General features: G+C 43.5%; 1 protein-coding gene across 1 annotated transcript in view; it reads right to left on the bottom strand.

Annotated features, from left to right (window-relative positions):
* Positions 1-15,589, bottom strand: part of LOC123017117 (sodium channel protein type 2 subunit alpha-like) — a 92,539-nt gene that overhangs the window by 9,678 nt on the left and 67,272 nt on the right. Inside the window, exons 18-21 of the mRNA XM_044418256.1 lie at positions 8,938-9,055; positions 6,899-7,053; positions 5,588-5,761; positions 1,997-2,119 (exon numbers count right to left, since the gene is read on the bottom strand). Coding sequence (XP_044274191.1) covers positions 1,997-2,119; positions 5,588-5,761; positions 6,899-7,053; positions 8,938-9,055 — 570 coding nt within the window. The remainder of the gene's footprint in view (positions 1-1,996; positions 2,120-5,587; positions 5,762-6,898; positions 7,054-8,937; positions 9,056-15,589) is intronic.

Here is a 15,589-nt window from a genome sequence, read left to right as displayed (position 1 = left end):
GGCATATACCATCTTATTTTATTAATTCTTGCTTTTTTATCCTTATTGCAACATTTATTAATCATGTTTTGCCATTCTTTCAAATCTTTCTCTGTTAATTTAAGTGGTATCATCATAAGCAAGGAATTAATCTTAGGTAAAATCTTCATTTTAAATGCCACTATTCTACCAAACCATGATAAAAAACCTTTTAAAAACCACTATTCTACCAAACCTTCTTTCTAAATTCATTCATTTTCTCATTCATTTCATATTTTAACTTATCAAAATTTTTCTCTTTTAAACATTGCAAATTTTTGTAATATTTACACCCAAATATGTAATAATTTTACATCTAACTTGCTCTTAATTTCATCTGTTTCTACTTTATTGCAATTAAATAACATCTTCTATGATTTGTTCCAATTTATTTGTAAACCCGTTATTTTTCCAAATCTATTAAATGTATTTTAATCTGGTCCATAACCTTAATTGGATCCTTTATTGTTAATAATATATCATCTGCAAATAGGCTAATTTTAATTTTATTCTCAAATAATTAAAGCAAACAGTATTGAAGAAAGAGGGCAACCCTGTCTAGTACCTCAGCCTAGGGATATTTGGTCTGTTATACCATCATTTACTATCACCATTGCAAAATTTCTTGAATATAATTGATGAATATAATTTTTGGTAGAAAGGTGAATATAATCCACCTTTCTACCAAAAATTGGTTTTCAACATACAATCAAACCAAGTAGAATTGGTCAAAACAATACATTAAAATACAGTAAAACATAGAACATCTTATTAAAACCGGCACCCAACCCTCCAGACCCATTTAATAAAGGCCATATTAAATAAAAAATGTCTTTGCTTGACAATGAAAGGAGAGCAGAGGGGATGCAAACTTAGCCTCTCTTGGGAGACAGTTCCCCACTCTGGGAGTGGCCACCAAAAAGACCTCCTTAGGTTGTCACTAAACATGCCTCTGAGGACGGCCATCTTGAAAAAAGGGGTCTCTACAGGAAGTCTTGGGAACCAGTCAGGTAGCCCATGAAGCTGTTGCAATGAGAGCCATGTGTTCCCTGTAACCAGCTCCATACAGAACTCATTGCTGTAGTCCGTGTGGGATGTAGCTAAGGCACGTGTAACTGTGGACAGAGCAGACATCTCCAGGAACTGGTACTGGTGGTGAACTAGCCTCAGCTGTGCTAATGCACTCCCGGCCACCACCAAAATCTGGACATCCAGGTTCAGAGTCAAGTCCGAGAGTACATTCAAACTGTGAGCCGGAGTCTTTGGAGGGGGGTAACCCCATTCAGTCCTGGTTGAATTGCTGTAAAGGGTCATCAGAAACTGCAGTTTCAGACAAGAGAGCTGCCACAAAACGCTTATTCCTGAAACCTGTGAAACACCTTAAGAATCTGTACTAATGTCTATGCAGTAGCCCTCCCTAAGCTGATGCTCTCCAGATGTTTTGGATTGCAACTCTCGTAAGACAACAGCAGCATTGCCAACAGCCAAGGATTGTGGGAGCTGCAGTCTACAACATCTGGAGGGCACCATGGATCACCCACAGCATGAGTTAGATTGCTGACAGGGTGGCGGAAGCTCAAATCCTTTCTCAGCCAAAAAGCTTACAAGGGCACTGTGGGCAAGTCGTGATCACTCAGCCTATTTTACCACGCGGGGTGGCTGTGAGGAGGAGGAGGGCCAATGCATGCAGTAATGCAAAATCAGGGACAGTTGCAATGATAGTGATTATTGGCCACAGATGTGCCACCACAAATGTACTTCCCACATCGAGTTATGTACAGCTTGGCTGTACTGTTACCATGAGCAATCCTGCCATGACATTACTATTCTCTACCGTTACTATTCCCTTGTAAGGAATGTACTTGTCAGTACCAAAGCAAAAGCACACCGTTATGCCCAATAAACAAACACCTCACAGGTATGTTGCAACCGGTTTTCACTGGTGAGATCCTGGATTTTTGTTCAAAGTGTATCTTACCCTCATTCCTTCGAATCTTGACAAGGCTCTTAGAGGTCTCAAAGCTCTCAGTGTCCGAAGTGACTTAATAGGACCAAGTTCAGAATAGTCCAAGGCATTCGCTATCAAACTCACGATGGAAACCTACCCAGAAACAAGAATGGTTACATTTACCGAACTATGGAAATTGCCATTATAGAATAAACTGGGAAGAGCAGTGTCCTGTTGCAAAGGGGGCAGTTGTTCTAGGGCGACATTCCTGGGCCATGCCAATCTGGTCTCCGAGCCAGACGATGAAGAGGAGGAGGCAGAGGGGGCCTGGGAGGAAGGGCCCCAGGCTTTGAGATGAGCGAAGTGGAGGTGCTTATCTCAAGGCCACCCTTCCCAAGTGCTTGGGCAGGCTCTGGGAATATCCAAGACATACAGGGGGCATGGGAAAGGAGCCCACAGTCAGATGAAGCTGGGATGACTCTTGACCCCCTGGCATGGCGTCGGGAGAGGACAGCTAGTCACCTAGAGCAGGGGTTGGCAACCCGTGGCTCCGGAGCCGCACGTGGCTCTTGAACCCCTCTGCTGCGGCTCCGTCGCTCAAAACATGCGCCGGCACAGCCGCTGATCTGCTCGAAGCTCCAGTCAGGAATGCAGGGCTAGCTAGTTAAGTAAATCAGCTAGTTAAGTAAATCGCTACATTCCTCTGCTAAACAAGCTTCCTGCAGGCTCTCATGTTACATGAAACGCTGCTGAAAGGATTCTCTTTGTCCCAATGTAATCTGCTTCATCTGAATGTTAAAAGCTGCGCTTGGGACCTGTCACAATTCACAGCACTTGACTGTTTATCTGCTAATCAGTCACTAAACACACCTATATCTCCGGCACAGCCCCGCCGGTCTGGACCTGCGCCGATTTACTGAGCCACCCGCCCCACCCCCGTAGGCCAACCATGGATAAATTGAAGAAAAGAAAAGTTTCTGAAGAAAACCAAATGTTTAATGGTATGTAGGTAGATTCATTTGCTTTTACTGCTGACGAACTTATGGGGTTTGCTGTTTAATGCATGCAGCCCTTTAGCACTGACTTTGACTCTTCAGGAAGCTGTTCTCCTATTCAAAATATATAAAAGGGGTCCTACTAGTTTATAATGTAAGATTAAAAATAACCGTTTTTAGTGACTGAACAAGAACTGCAGCTAAATCATAATGAAGATGTACATAACATTAAGGTAAAAACTGATATATGCAGTGTTATCTTCATTTTAGATGTCAAAAGGGTTTTGCGGCTCCCAGTGTTTTCTTTTGTGTGGGAAACGGATCCAAATGGCTCTTTGAGTGGTAAAGGTTGCCGACCCCTGACCTAGAGGGTTGGCGTACAGAGAAAAGGTGTGCTCACCTCCAAAAGGGCCTTTCAGAAGGGATATGCAAAAGGAGGGTTTCTAGAAGTAGTAGCTTAAATTGAGATCAATGAGCCACTCTGTGCATGTTCAAAGACAGATTCTGTGGTGATTGCATTTACTGGGTATACTTTGGAGGATAAAGAACTTAAACTCATCTCACAAAGCAAAGCCTTCTTAGCTTCAGTAAGCTGGCTGTATCAGGTATACTCAAGTCTATTCTGGCCGGTCAGCCATGCTAGCTGGGGGGTATGAGGCTTGTAGTTCAGCACACCTGGGGGGCACTAGATTGGTATAGGCTGGTGAATTATAATGCAGTATCTGTTTGTTTTTGGTGCATCATCATAGATGGTATTCTTGTTGAACTGAGACTCCACAAATCCTAACCAATTTATTGTTTCCTAACTGCCCAAATTAATCAGCTGTTTTTTAACCAATTGAAACATTCAATTGAATTAATTTTGTCTTCACTAATGAAGACAGAATGAATTCCATGACTGGGCACAATACTAAGAACTGCAGCACCACATATATAGCCACTGAGCAGTGCCATGCTCCAGCCTGTCACAAAATGGCACCCTCTGCACAAGCTGGACTACAACCATCCTGATGGGAGTTGCAGTTCAATACACACAGAGTGCACCGTGTTGAGGAAAGCTGTCATACACCTGTGCAAGCTGCCCTGGGTTCCTTGCAAGAAGAAAAAGGTGGGGCGGAAACGCAGTGTGATGTCATGTGATACACCAATCTGCAGCTGGGCATAAGCAAAGCCATGCTGGATCAGATGGTCCTTCCAGTCCGGCACTCTGTTCAGAGGGCAGAAAACCAGCTGCCCAGAGGATCCCTGAAGCAGGATGACCTAAGCTGCTCATAGCAACTGGGATACACAGACATGCTGCCTCCGATAATGGAGGCAGTACATGGCCAGCAAGGCCAGTAGCCACTGATAGCATGCTGGAGGCCAGCTTCCTTCAGGAGCTGAATACATAATGGCAGCAAGCAAATACGAGCTATGGAAGGGGAGACTGCTCCCTTGTCAAGACACAGTATGCCCCCGCCCCCCACACATCTATGGAACCACGAGTACACAAGTGAAGATGAACACGTAGCGGTGGAGAGCCCTTGAAAAGAGGCACTTGGCAGGTTGTGGTGGAGGGGACGGCCAGCCGACTATTGCAGCCCAGCGGATGGAGGTCCTGATGGAGGGCGTGAGTCTTTGTGCTGCTACAGATGACATGGGCGAACGTGCAACACTCATTCCGCAGGTGTTTGCAGGCATCCTCTTGGCTCGGCTCACTTTCCAGGTCAGGGCTGAGCACGGGAGGAAGCCCGTGGACCCTGCTATGTGAGAGGAATCTCTTCATGGGGTGGGAATCTGTTGGCTCAGCTCCCGGGCCTCAGGTCTACTCTGTCGTGCCCGGTGTCCGAGTTCCTAGTGAGTGTGCCTTGTGTTCGTGCCTTGCGTTCATGGGATCCTTGCCAGGAATTACTCTCTGCACAAGCAGCATCCCTTTTGTGCTGCTGTACCTAACAAGGGAGAAGGTTGTCTGCATGTGGCTCACCAGGAATGGAGCCCTGCAGGACCGCTGCCCAAGTACCGTCCCTCTTCCACACCTCCTGCAGCAGTGCAGCTGCATCGGACCTGGAAGAAGGAGGTGGTCCATGCAGGGCTTGCCAGGAATGCAGCCTCACACAACTGCGGTGCAAGCAGCGTCCCTCTTCTGGCCACCTGAAGCAGCCTTGGGGCCTCTGCAACTGATGCAGAAGATGGCCGCCAGTGGCAAACCGTACTTCTGTGAGTGTTTGCTGGCTTCCTCTTGGCTTGACTCATTCGGCTTAACCGGGCCAAGCATGAGGATTCTGCAAATGCTTTAGGGAGAATTTCCATTAGATTTTGTCCCAACCCTACGACAAAGGGACAGCTTCTACTGAGCCTCCACACATTCCTACTCACAGTTATGGCATAAATCTTCTGTTTTCATGTGGCACTCCTCTCGCTGAACACACTGCACGAGGCCATAAGCACAGCATCCCTCCAAGGAAGCCTTTATAGCATCAGGACCAAACAGGTCTTCTATGCAGCTTTGCTTTGTGGAATAGCATGCAATGCCTGTTCAGTCAGTGCATGCTTGGTTACTTAATAAATGAAAACAATCTACAAAAAGTGGGAGAGATATATGAAGCAGGGCTCACCAAGAAGGCTGCTTAGCAATACTGGTACTTACATCAACAATCATGAAATCCAGCCAGCACCAGGCATTGGTGAAATACACCTGAAAGCCGTAAGCCACCCACTTCAGAAGCATTTCCAGAATGAAGATGTACGTGAAGACCTTGTCAGCGTATTCCAGCATGGTCTTGATAGTCTTCCGCTGCTCTATATATATGTCTTCAAAGGCCTGCAAAGGGAAATGCAGCTATAACTAAGGCCACATTGGCAGAAGGGGGCACTGGGCGGTGGCAGTGGGAGGCAGATCTTCTTTCTGTTATGTTTGATATTTCTAAAGGAAATGTTTTCCATTAATGCATATTGCACTCTGGATATCTGCAACTGACTATTCCACCGGAGTACCTTCTGTCTTTATTTAATGCAACATAGTACGCACTCCGTCTACTCAATTGTCCTTGCCATAATAGTACCTTAAATGAAACTGGACTTAAAGGTTGACAAGCAGGCAATGGGTAGTGACAGATGACAATGTTTAAGAGTGTTGAATGCAATGTGAGAGAGACAATCTTTTGGTGCTGTTTTGCTTCTAGGGCTGTTTCTCAACAACCAGGTTTTGCTAGTATTGTAAGAACCTGACGTGCTATAAGAATCTGAAAAACTTGTTCACCAGCAGATGTGAGCAGGGACAGACTCACCAAGAATGCCTGAATTCTTGGTGAGAATTGCCCTGCCACTTTGCCATCCATTTTGGAAGTCAGTGGAGCTACTCTGTCCCCACTGATTTCCAAAGGCAGAGTTAAGCAGGCTACATGGCCAAAAGGAGCTGGTGGGGCACAAGCATTCCACGCATGGCTGAAGAACCTTGGGACGAGAGGCCTTCCAGCAGTTGGCTAATGTCTGACCTGCATCGGCTATTGTTTAAGCACCCTGTCTAATTCTCCCTACTCAAATCATAACATAGAAATACAGAAACAGAGCGAGTCAGAGGGGGTCTCCCAGGCCATCTAGTCTGACCCCGGCTCCAGCCAGCTCCGCTCATGTGCATGCTGAGCCTGTCCTTGAACCCTCACCAATGGGGCTTCAACCACCTCCCGTGGAAGCCCATTCCATACCCTTGGGGTCCTAATTGTCAGGAACCTTGGCTCCCTGAGCTCTGCTGCATTGGAACACGTCCTGCCCTCCTCTGCAGGGGAAAACAGGTCACAACTCACCTCCATGTGGCACCCCCTTGTGTACCTATATGTCGCCAACAGACCACCTCGGAGAATTCTCTTCCAATTAGTTCTCGTACTGCATTGCACAAAGTACAGAATCTGGGTGTGCTATTAGAGAAAGTTGCAGTAATTGCACCAGGTGAAGCACTCACCAGAGCACCACTGCTGAGAAGAATCATGAAGACAATGAAGGTCTCAAACCAGCTGTGCTCCACTATCCTGTAGCAGGTTTTACGAAGGTTCCACCAGCATTTGCCCTTCCCAGATTCTGTGCTGACTTGACAGCATTTGAATTTCCGAACACAACCTAGAAATCAGAATATTGGTTGCTTAGAAAGGGTCCAGAGGAGGGCAACAAAACTGATCTAGGGTTTGGCAACACTGCCCTATGAGGAGAGACTGAGAAAACTGGGCATGTTCAGCCTTGAGAAGAGAAGACTGAGAAGCCTTGAGAAGAGAAGACATGATATCCCTCTATAGGTATCTCAAAGGCTGTCACAAAGAGGAAGGTCAAGATCTCTTCTCACTGATACCAGAGCATAGGACACAAAATAATGAATTCAAATTATGAAAACTGAGATTCAGGTTAGATATCAGGAAAAGCTTCCTTACTGTCAGAGCAATAGGACAGTGGGACCAGCTGCCTAGAGAGGTGGTGGGCTCTCCCACATTAGACATTCAAGGCGAAAATGGACAGCCATCTGAGTGGGATGGTGTAAACTGGTGTCCTGCAACAGTAAGGGGTTGGACCCAATGAGCTTCACAGCCCCGTCTAACTCAACTATTCTATGATTCTTCAGTTTTATGAATTCTGAAATAAAATTTAACAGCCACAGCCTACAAGCTGAATCCAGAGAGGCCATTCTGAAAATGAGACTGGAAGGGCCCTTTACATTTATCCAACAGAGACTCAATAGCTCAGGAGCAGGGCATATGGTGGGTCCCACCTTCGATCGTTGGCATCTCCAGCTAGGGCTCACAGAGAATATGGCCTGAACTCTTGGAGAGCCACTGCCAGCCATTGTTGATGATACTGGGCTAGATGGACCAAGGTTGACTCTGCATGAGCAGCCTCCTAAGAGAAAGGGAGGAGGCAATGTCACCAATCCCCACTTCTCCTTGCGTTCTCCCATGCAACCTGCCATTCTGAGGAGTGCCCCAACCCATCCTCCTGGGCAGATCACAGCAGGCACAAGCAGCTACAGTGAAGACTGGTGAAAATGGCCTCCTGCCAAAAGCCACAACTGTCAGGAGTGTGTGAGGCTTCCTTGAATGAGAAGTCAAGCAGCTGACTCTGGCCATGATAGATGTTTCATCAGAACTGTTCATTTGAAGAAACAACTTAAAGGAAACTCCCACTTTGAATTTATGGATCAGATAGCAATTTCCTGGTAGGAAGAGTCTGACCAGGCTGCAGCTGGATTTTAGGCACACTGAAAAGCTGCAGGAAAACGAAGTACAAATGATTTTCAACACCCCACCCCAATAACCACAAATACCTTAGCAATGTGGTTTCCCTTTTTGTATAGACTCTGGGCATTTCTACACTACAAATTTAAATGGACAATAATTGCTATGACTTTCCTCAAAGAAACCAGAAACTGTAGTTTGCTGAAGATGCAAAGAAACTTCTGTTAGAAACCTTTCAAGTCCTTCATCAAACTACAGTACAGAACTTGACATCACATTAAATCCACTGAAGTCTATGATATAGGTATGTCCTAAGAAAAGGAATATGTGGGATTTAAAGACCAATCAACAAACACCTACAAAATCTAAACTGTCACAAGGTCAAATGTATTTGACCACAAATATGTCCTAGATTTATTTGGCATCTTTTCCATGAAGTATTCTTTTAAATGGTTCCATCATTACAAGAGGCAATCGCATACCCCAGAGTTAACTCACTTCTGATAAGTAGCTGTCTTAGAACAAAAGTGTTCTATAACTAAAAAACAACAACTATTACTACTTTTGGCCCGACCTATTTTGTCAGACCCACAAAATGTTGTCCTTTGTTGGGAGATCACAAACACACACACAGAAACACACATGAACAGAAGAAGAAAGGTAAGGAAACATTACTACAAAATGAGGGCAGAAGGCCCAGCAAACACCAGAGATGTGCCTGAACCAAATACAAGTTTGTTACACATGCAACCACCATGGTTAAGATGGTCCCCCTTGATACCTTCAGTAAAACAAGGCTTTGGTTCTGATGGAGTTTCTGACGCAGCATCGGCCTCTTCTTCTCCCAGGAAAGCAACATTAGCTGTGCTACATTCAGTGCTGCTGCAAAGACTTAATTTCTGTAAATAAAACCCACAAAACATTTTAAAATCTTTGTCTCTAAATATATAACTTTGATGTAGACTAAGCACACAAGTGTGGTGTATATACTGCATATGTACATGCCAAAAAACAGATTTTCAGAAAAGCAAGCGCCTAGGAACACCTCCACATGTCAATCTATATCCCTAACTTGAACAAACTTTGCATTACTTACCAAATGAAATGTCAAATGTTTTTGTGCAGAAATGGTAACGAGATCCATTTAAAAAAATGGTTGGTGTCGGTTTGAACAAGGATATTTGAGAATCAGCAGTAATGGCACATGTGACCCTCTCCTCTGATATGCTTTCTGATATTGGCTGCTTTTAAAGAACAATCCCATCCTAGTTAACCATTCAGGCATGATTAACTATTAATTGGTAAAATTTCCATACAGCTTAATTGAGAATATTCTTCATAATACAGAAATCAAGTGAATAGCATGAGAAGGATCACCAGAAAGGCACAGTCCATTGCAACGAGCTGCACAATTTCAGCTATTCTTGAAGGATGTAGGCTCCCTCAGCGATCATCCCCTGCCCATGCCAGCAGCTGTCAGCACTGGCCTTTATCCAGCATGGTTCTGTGCAAGCAGGAAGCACTTCCACTTGCTCAAGGCCAGGGATTCAGCCTGGTTGACTGCCAGTGCCTCTGGCGCCCCCTCTGGCTCCTCTGAGGAACTGCTCAGGGAAGTCGGAGGTTGCTTGAGAAAATCATAGTAGTAGATGGGGGCATGACTGGGAAATGCTGGGTGCCCCACTCACCATACACAAAGGAAGCGCTTTCCACCAGTGCAAAGTCACCCCTGGCTACGGCCTATCATGCTTATGTATTGTATGCTGTTCGCCATTTTTCATCGTATGAAAATAGTAAAGCCAGTTAAGTTAGGGAAAATATTTAAAGATTTAATGCTAATCCAGTGCCACAGGCCATTACTGATATGATTTCATTCCTCCCAACAAGCACAACTTATAACTAATTTCTGACATTTCAACAATGAAAGAAGCATATCCATGTCATTCGCACAGCCTTTATTTTGCATTCTCTGTCGCCAGTGCATGAATGTGCACAGAAATCAAAACTATCTGTTACTCTGGTGCACATGCCAGTCCTTGTCAATAGGCAAAAGGGAACTCATTCTAATCCTAGAGAAGCTTGAAGATGAGATTGCGATGGCATTGATTTGGCGGTGGCCACATTTGACCGCTTCTGCAACCTAATTTAAGGTACTGTCCTGGGCAGGATCAAAATAAATGGCACGAACCATGTGAACAATAGACAGGAATGAGCACCAAAATAAACCAAATTAGTTTGGATAATGGCATTCTAGAACCTGTTACAATGTTATTACTGCATATAGTATATAACATCAGACATGAGTGCATTGATACTGATGGAGTTCAGGAATGATGAAAGCACATGCTGAAAAAATAGATAGGGTAATTCCAATCGTGCTACTCCAAGTTCCTGTATTCAGATGTTATTTCCATGTATTTCTTCCATTTAAAATATATAGTTTAAATACACACGTACTAATTTATACTTTAATAAGTTCTAGTCATGTTTGCAAAAGGACTCCTTTCCACCCAAGTGGAAGCCCAGTGACATTAAATATTTAGCTATAAGGTTGTTGTTACCTGCCATGGTGCTCATTGGTAGCCTTGCCCACTCATACAAGTAATTCCCTTGGGAAATATGCTTCCTCCCCAAATAGACACTCAAGTCTCACAATCATGCAGAAGCCAGTAGTGTGTAGAGTGCCAGGCCACAGTCTTGGGAGATCTGGGCTCTAGTCTCCACTTGATTACAAAACTCACTGAGTACTTTTGGGCTGGCCAGTGACTCTTACCTTAACCTACCTTACAGGGTTGTTGGGAGGACAAAATGGAGAGCAGAAGGATTGCCTTGAGTTCCTTGCAGGAAAAAGGCAAGCTATAAATAAAATGAATACATCACTTCTCTTTGTGGCTAGGCTAGTCAATTCTTGAGGAGGGGTGTGTGAAAAATGAAAGGCCTAATTTCTCTACTCTCTTCCTAAACCCAATACAGGAGTTACATTAAAGAACCAGATGACCAAATCTGGATCAGGTCTGGAAGCATGCCTGACATTTCTGTTGCAAACAAGCAATCCATAAAGCAAAAAGATTGCTATGTCCGTGTGTGCGTGTGGTGGTGGGGGGCAGACTGGGCCCACATCAGAAGAAAGGATTAAAACCTACTCTAAAGTAAAAATGAACACAAGGAACAACTGTGAGCTACATCTTAAAACTCGGGCTCTTATCTTTGAAGCAGTAATTCCAGGAATGAGCAAGCACCATCCACCTTCTCATAACATTAGGGAGCCACTGACCTGGTTCAGATGATGCGACAAATCTCTCTGTGTTGTCAGCCTTGTTTGCTTGGGATTCATAATGTCTGAAGTCAGCATGGCAGCTTCCCTGTCGTTTGCTATCCAGACACAGTTTAAGGCACCCAGTGAACCCATGGCTTGCTGTTGGGTTGTTTGGGGTGGCCAGCTTTTAGAGTGGTTTGTCATGTGTGTACCTGGCATGATGGCTTGTGTTAAAAGACAACAGAGACACTTGGCAAAAATGGCGGAAAACTTGACCACTTTGCCTCCTGCTCTGTGTCTCTCGTGCTGTAGCTCAGCCTGGCATGCCCGATCCCCATTTGTGGTTGCTGCTTCTCTGTGCAAGTGAAAGAAACTTTGCAAATGAGAAGCATCATATTGTGATAGAAATTAATGATGGCATTCTTGGAAATTCTGGATTGGAACATACTAATAAATTTCTCCTAATGAATTATGTTAATATTTTGCTTTCATCATTCTAGTATAGATAGCATTTTTGATACAAAATGTTGTAGTAATGACAGGGTATATTTATTCTGAACTGGATTGTAAAACAAAAGGTCTTTAAAAGCTCTTATAACCAATATATGATGAATAATTTTAGATTATATTTATCTCTGTTGTTGGATTATTAAAAATAGCTAAATATTCTGCTACAAAAATTCTAGACATCCGAACAGCAATACTAGGTGTAACACTTCATTATGATCAATGAAATGTTAGAAAATAACTATGTAACTTTTAAGTTTCATAGAACACTTTCTCTACATTAGAGAAACAAACATGAAAGTGGGAAGAGGAATTGCTGGTAAAAAGCATGGTGGAAAACCCATCTGCAATACGGTGCAATCTTACAATTCAGGAAGCTCTTTGCAGATTAACAGGGCAACCCTATGGCCCAGTGCACCCATTCCAACTTTCATGGGGGCTCTTCTTTCAACGTTGCTCTCGGCATAGGCATAGGTATGAGTTCAAGGCAGATTTCCTCATCTGAGGGGATTTCCTCATCTGACCCTTGTTCCCATCTTCCAAAGTCATTACAGTGACCTCAAAGAAGGTCAGTAGGGAAGAAAAGAGGCATGCATATCCCTGAGCTGCTTTGTTGCTCAAAAGAGGCCTGTCTGGCGGAAAATGCTTTTCAAGGTAAATGGGAGGCAAAATCCCTTTGCTGGCAGGGCTTGCAATGGGTTGAAGACTCTGATCTCATTGGTACTGTGCTCCGAGTAAGATCATTTGTTCAAAATATTTTGGATTATATCAAAGCAGAGGCAAAAATTTAAACCAAACCAAACCAATTGGGTTAAAGGATTTGTTAGGGCACTTAAAAATTATCAGATGCACCCCAAAGCATAGAAATAGTAAGCCAAGACTTTCAGGCTTAACATCTGTGGCATGTAAGTAGCAAACATGCTTTATAGTCTTGCATATTGCATTTGACTAGCTGTTAAGACCCACCCTTTCCCTTGGTCTTATAACCTGGATCTTATTTTTCTGCTGGTTGGAAGGCCACAAAAGGTGAGAAAATTGAGTACCGCACTGGCCACTAGGGCCACACTAACTCTCCCAACTTTGCTGACCAGACTCTGGGGAGCAGCAGACCTTTGCCCTCGAATTCCGGGGCCTCCGATATGGGGTAAAGAGGTCAGCAGTTGCTGAGATCTCGTTCTTTCTTTCCAGACCTGGTTGAGACCATGAAATGCTGGGCCAGCCTCCATCTCCTTTAAAAATTTAGAAACCCCGTTCAGCAAACTGCACACACATCTTGAGCCCTTCCATTATCTTCTGAGACATGCAAGGCCTTTGGAAAAGCTTGTGCCAGTTGCATAAACATGGCAATGCAGCAGTTACTATTTGGGATGTGTGATGATGGGAAATCTATTCCGATGGAGCCTCGTGGACTTCCACAGCATTTTCATTCTGGCAAATGGAAACAGATTATTGTGGGGTGGGACTTCCAAGGAGGGAGGCTCTGAAAATGTGTGCAACACAGTTTGCACAAGTGGTGCTTTGAACATGTTGTGTCTTTTGCACAAATGGAGGTCTATATTTTTAAATTTCCATAATCCCCCCATTTTTAATATTTTAGTGCATTTGCAAGTCTGAACACAGTGCATTCTTTTAGTAAACATCCTTGTCAGTTTCATCCTCTCGCTATTTTATTATTAGCTCAGCCAATTCTCTATTTCACAAAGAAGTGGTCATTATCAATTTTATCTCACTGGGCACTGGCACTATGGTTTTCTATTAGGATTATGTGAATTTATCATATAAAATAGACACATGTTGGATTATTTTATTTTTTTCGGCTCCCACAATCTGTGCAAATGGGGTCACAGTTTGTTAGTCTTTCTGAACCCACCATTTGTCCCATCAATATCCCAAAATAGAATATCTTGTTACTTTTTCTTTTAAAACGGGTCATGATTTGAACTAGTTTGTTTTGTTTTGATTGAAAGCTTAGGAAATTAGTACAAATTTCAGGACCGGTTTCAAGTCTTTCCTTCCCAGGGTTGGAAAACAGGCTTGTTTTACAACACCTAAGTCATGTAGAAGCAAGCTAAGCTTTGATAGAATGAAGATTTTGTAAAATGTAACTATGCAAATGCAAATTGACAAATGCATAGTTCACATATCAAAGGAGCTTTCTTATACATGAACGGGATGGTGTAAATTGGTGTCCTGCAACAGCAGGGGATTGGACCCTATGGCCTTGGTCCCTTCCGTCTCCACTATTCTATGGTTCTATGATTCTGTGGAATAGGAGAGAATTTTACTTGCTTAGTTACAAATGTTAGAAATATGAAGATATTCAAATCTGAGCCACAAATCGGCTCCAAATTTCTTGAATGCCAATGCAAATAATGAAGCATACATTGTAATGTGAGTATTCTTGACTATTATCAAAGAGTGCACAAACACAACTGATGTAACAACATTTTTCCAGTGTCAGGCAGACATTTTTCATGAGGGTCATTATATAGGAAACTGTGTCCTCTATAGCTGTTCTGCAGGGCACACAGAAATGCTGTTCCAAAATTGATTTGTTTTAACAGCATTCAGAAATCCAGAAGGCATCATATCAAACATGTAAGGCAATTTTGCATGGCACTAAGGTGACTGCCTCCAAAGAATTAGATGTATGATACATGGATACAGCCTAGGAAATTTTGACAAGCGCATAGTTCACATATCAAAGGAGCTTTCCCATACACGAGGAGGCTTAACTGTGGCTTGGCTAGTGGGGGTCTGAGGTCCTTCCTCAGTCTCTGAGCTCCTTTTGTGAAGGCAAAGGAGCTAATCTGACTTTGCTCTCACTGTCTTTTGGGAGAAGCTTCTCCCTCAAGTAGGTACTGGAAACAGAGGGTAGAAGGTCTGCAACCCTCACTGATTGCCTCTTGGGCTCTGCATCAGAATTCAGGCTCATCATTCTCCTGGTTTGACAAGTACTGCAGGATAGATAGGAGAACTCTGACAAAATTTTCTAGACAATGTATGAACTGAAAGCAGAAGCAGCCACCCAGGAGCACCTGTCAACTTCAGATCATTTTATAAATGTCTCATTCATTTAACCCCCTGCCCCCATCAGCAAGGTTATTACATAATTTGGATTTAGCTGCTACAGAAATTAGTGGCATACATTTGCCACTACTGCAAATAGTGGTACTGCATCCTTGCAACCCAGGTTTAAGCTGGTGAATGGAACAATTATTTTGCTGAATTATATAGCTCTTCCTCAGTTTTCCCCTCTTATGCTGATCGTGGAGTTCTTCCTAACCAGGAACTAGTAATTTCATGTACAGTTAATTTGATTTGTTTGATTTGATTAAGCTTTAATGAGGCCCAAGCTAAAGGCTCCCTGTCCCCAGAATTACTCAAAACATCCTCCAACAGGTAGGTTCCTGTTCTTGCTAAATAATTAATTGAGATTTGTTTGACTGGTTTAATTCCTCCAGTCTGGAAACTATTGCCGTTTATCCTATCTTTAAAGAGGGTAACCCCCAACTTGCTCAGAATGATACATGGGATTGTTTGCCGGATAGGCCTTCTAAAATATATGCCACCTTTCTACTCAGCAAGCTGTAGGAGGGGGTCTCCCGCAGCTGCGTTTTGTTTGAAGAACAAGCTGATCACTTTTTCACTCTGAATCACCTTATTGGAAAGT

This window comes from Varanus komodoensis, unplaced genomic scaffold (assembly GCF_004798865.1).
Source record: "Varanus komodoensis strain SLA01 unplaced genomic scaffold, ASM479886v1 scaffold9, whole genome shotgun sequence".
Lineage (NCBI taxonomy): Eukaryota > Metazoa > Chordata > Lepidosauria > Squamata > Varanidae > Varanus > Varanus komodoensis.
The sequence above is the reverse complement of the archived record's forward strand: the minus strand, read 5'-3'. Positions and strand labels throughout refer to the sequence as shown.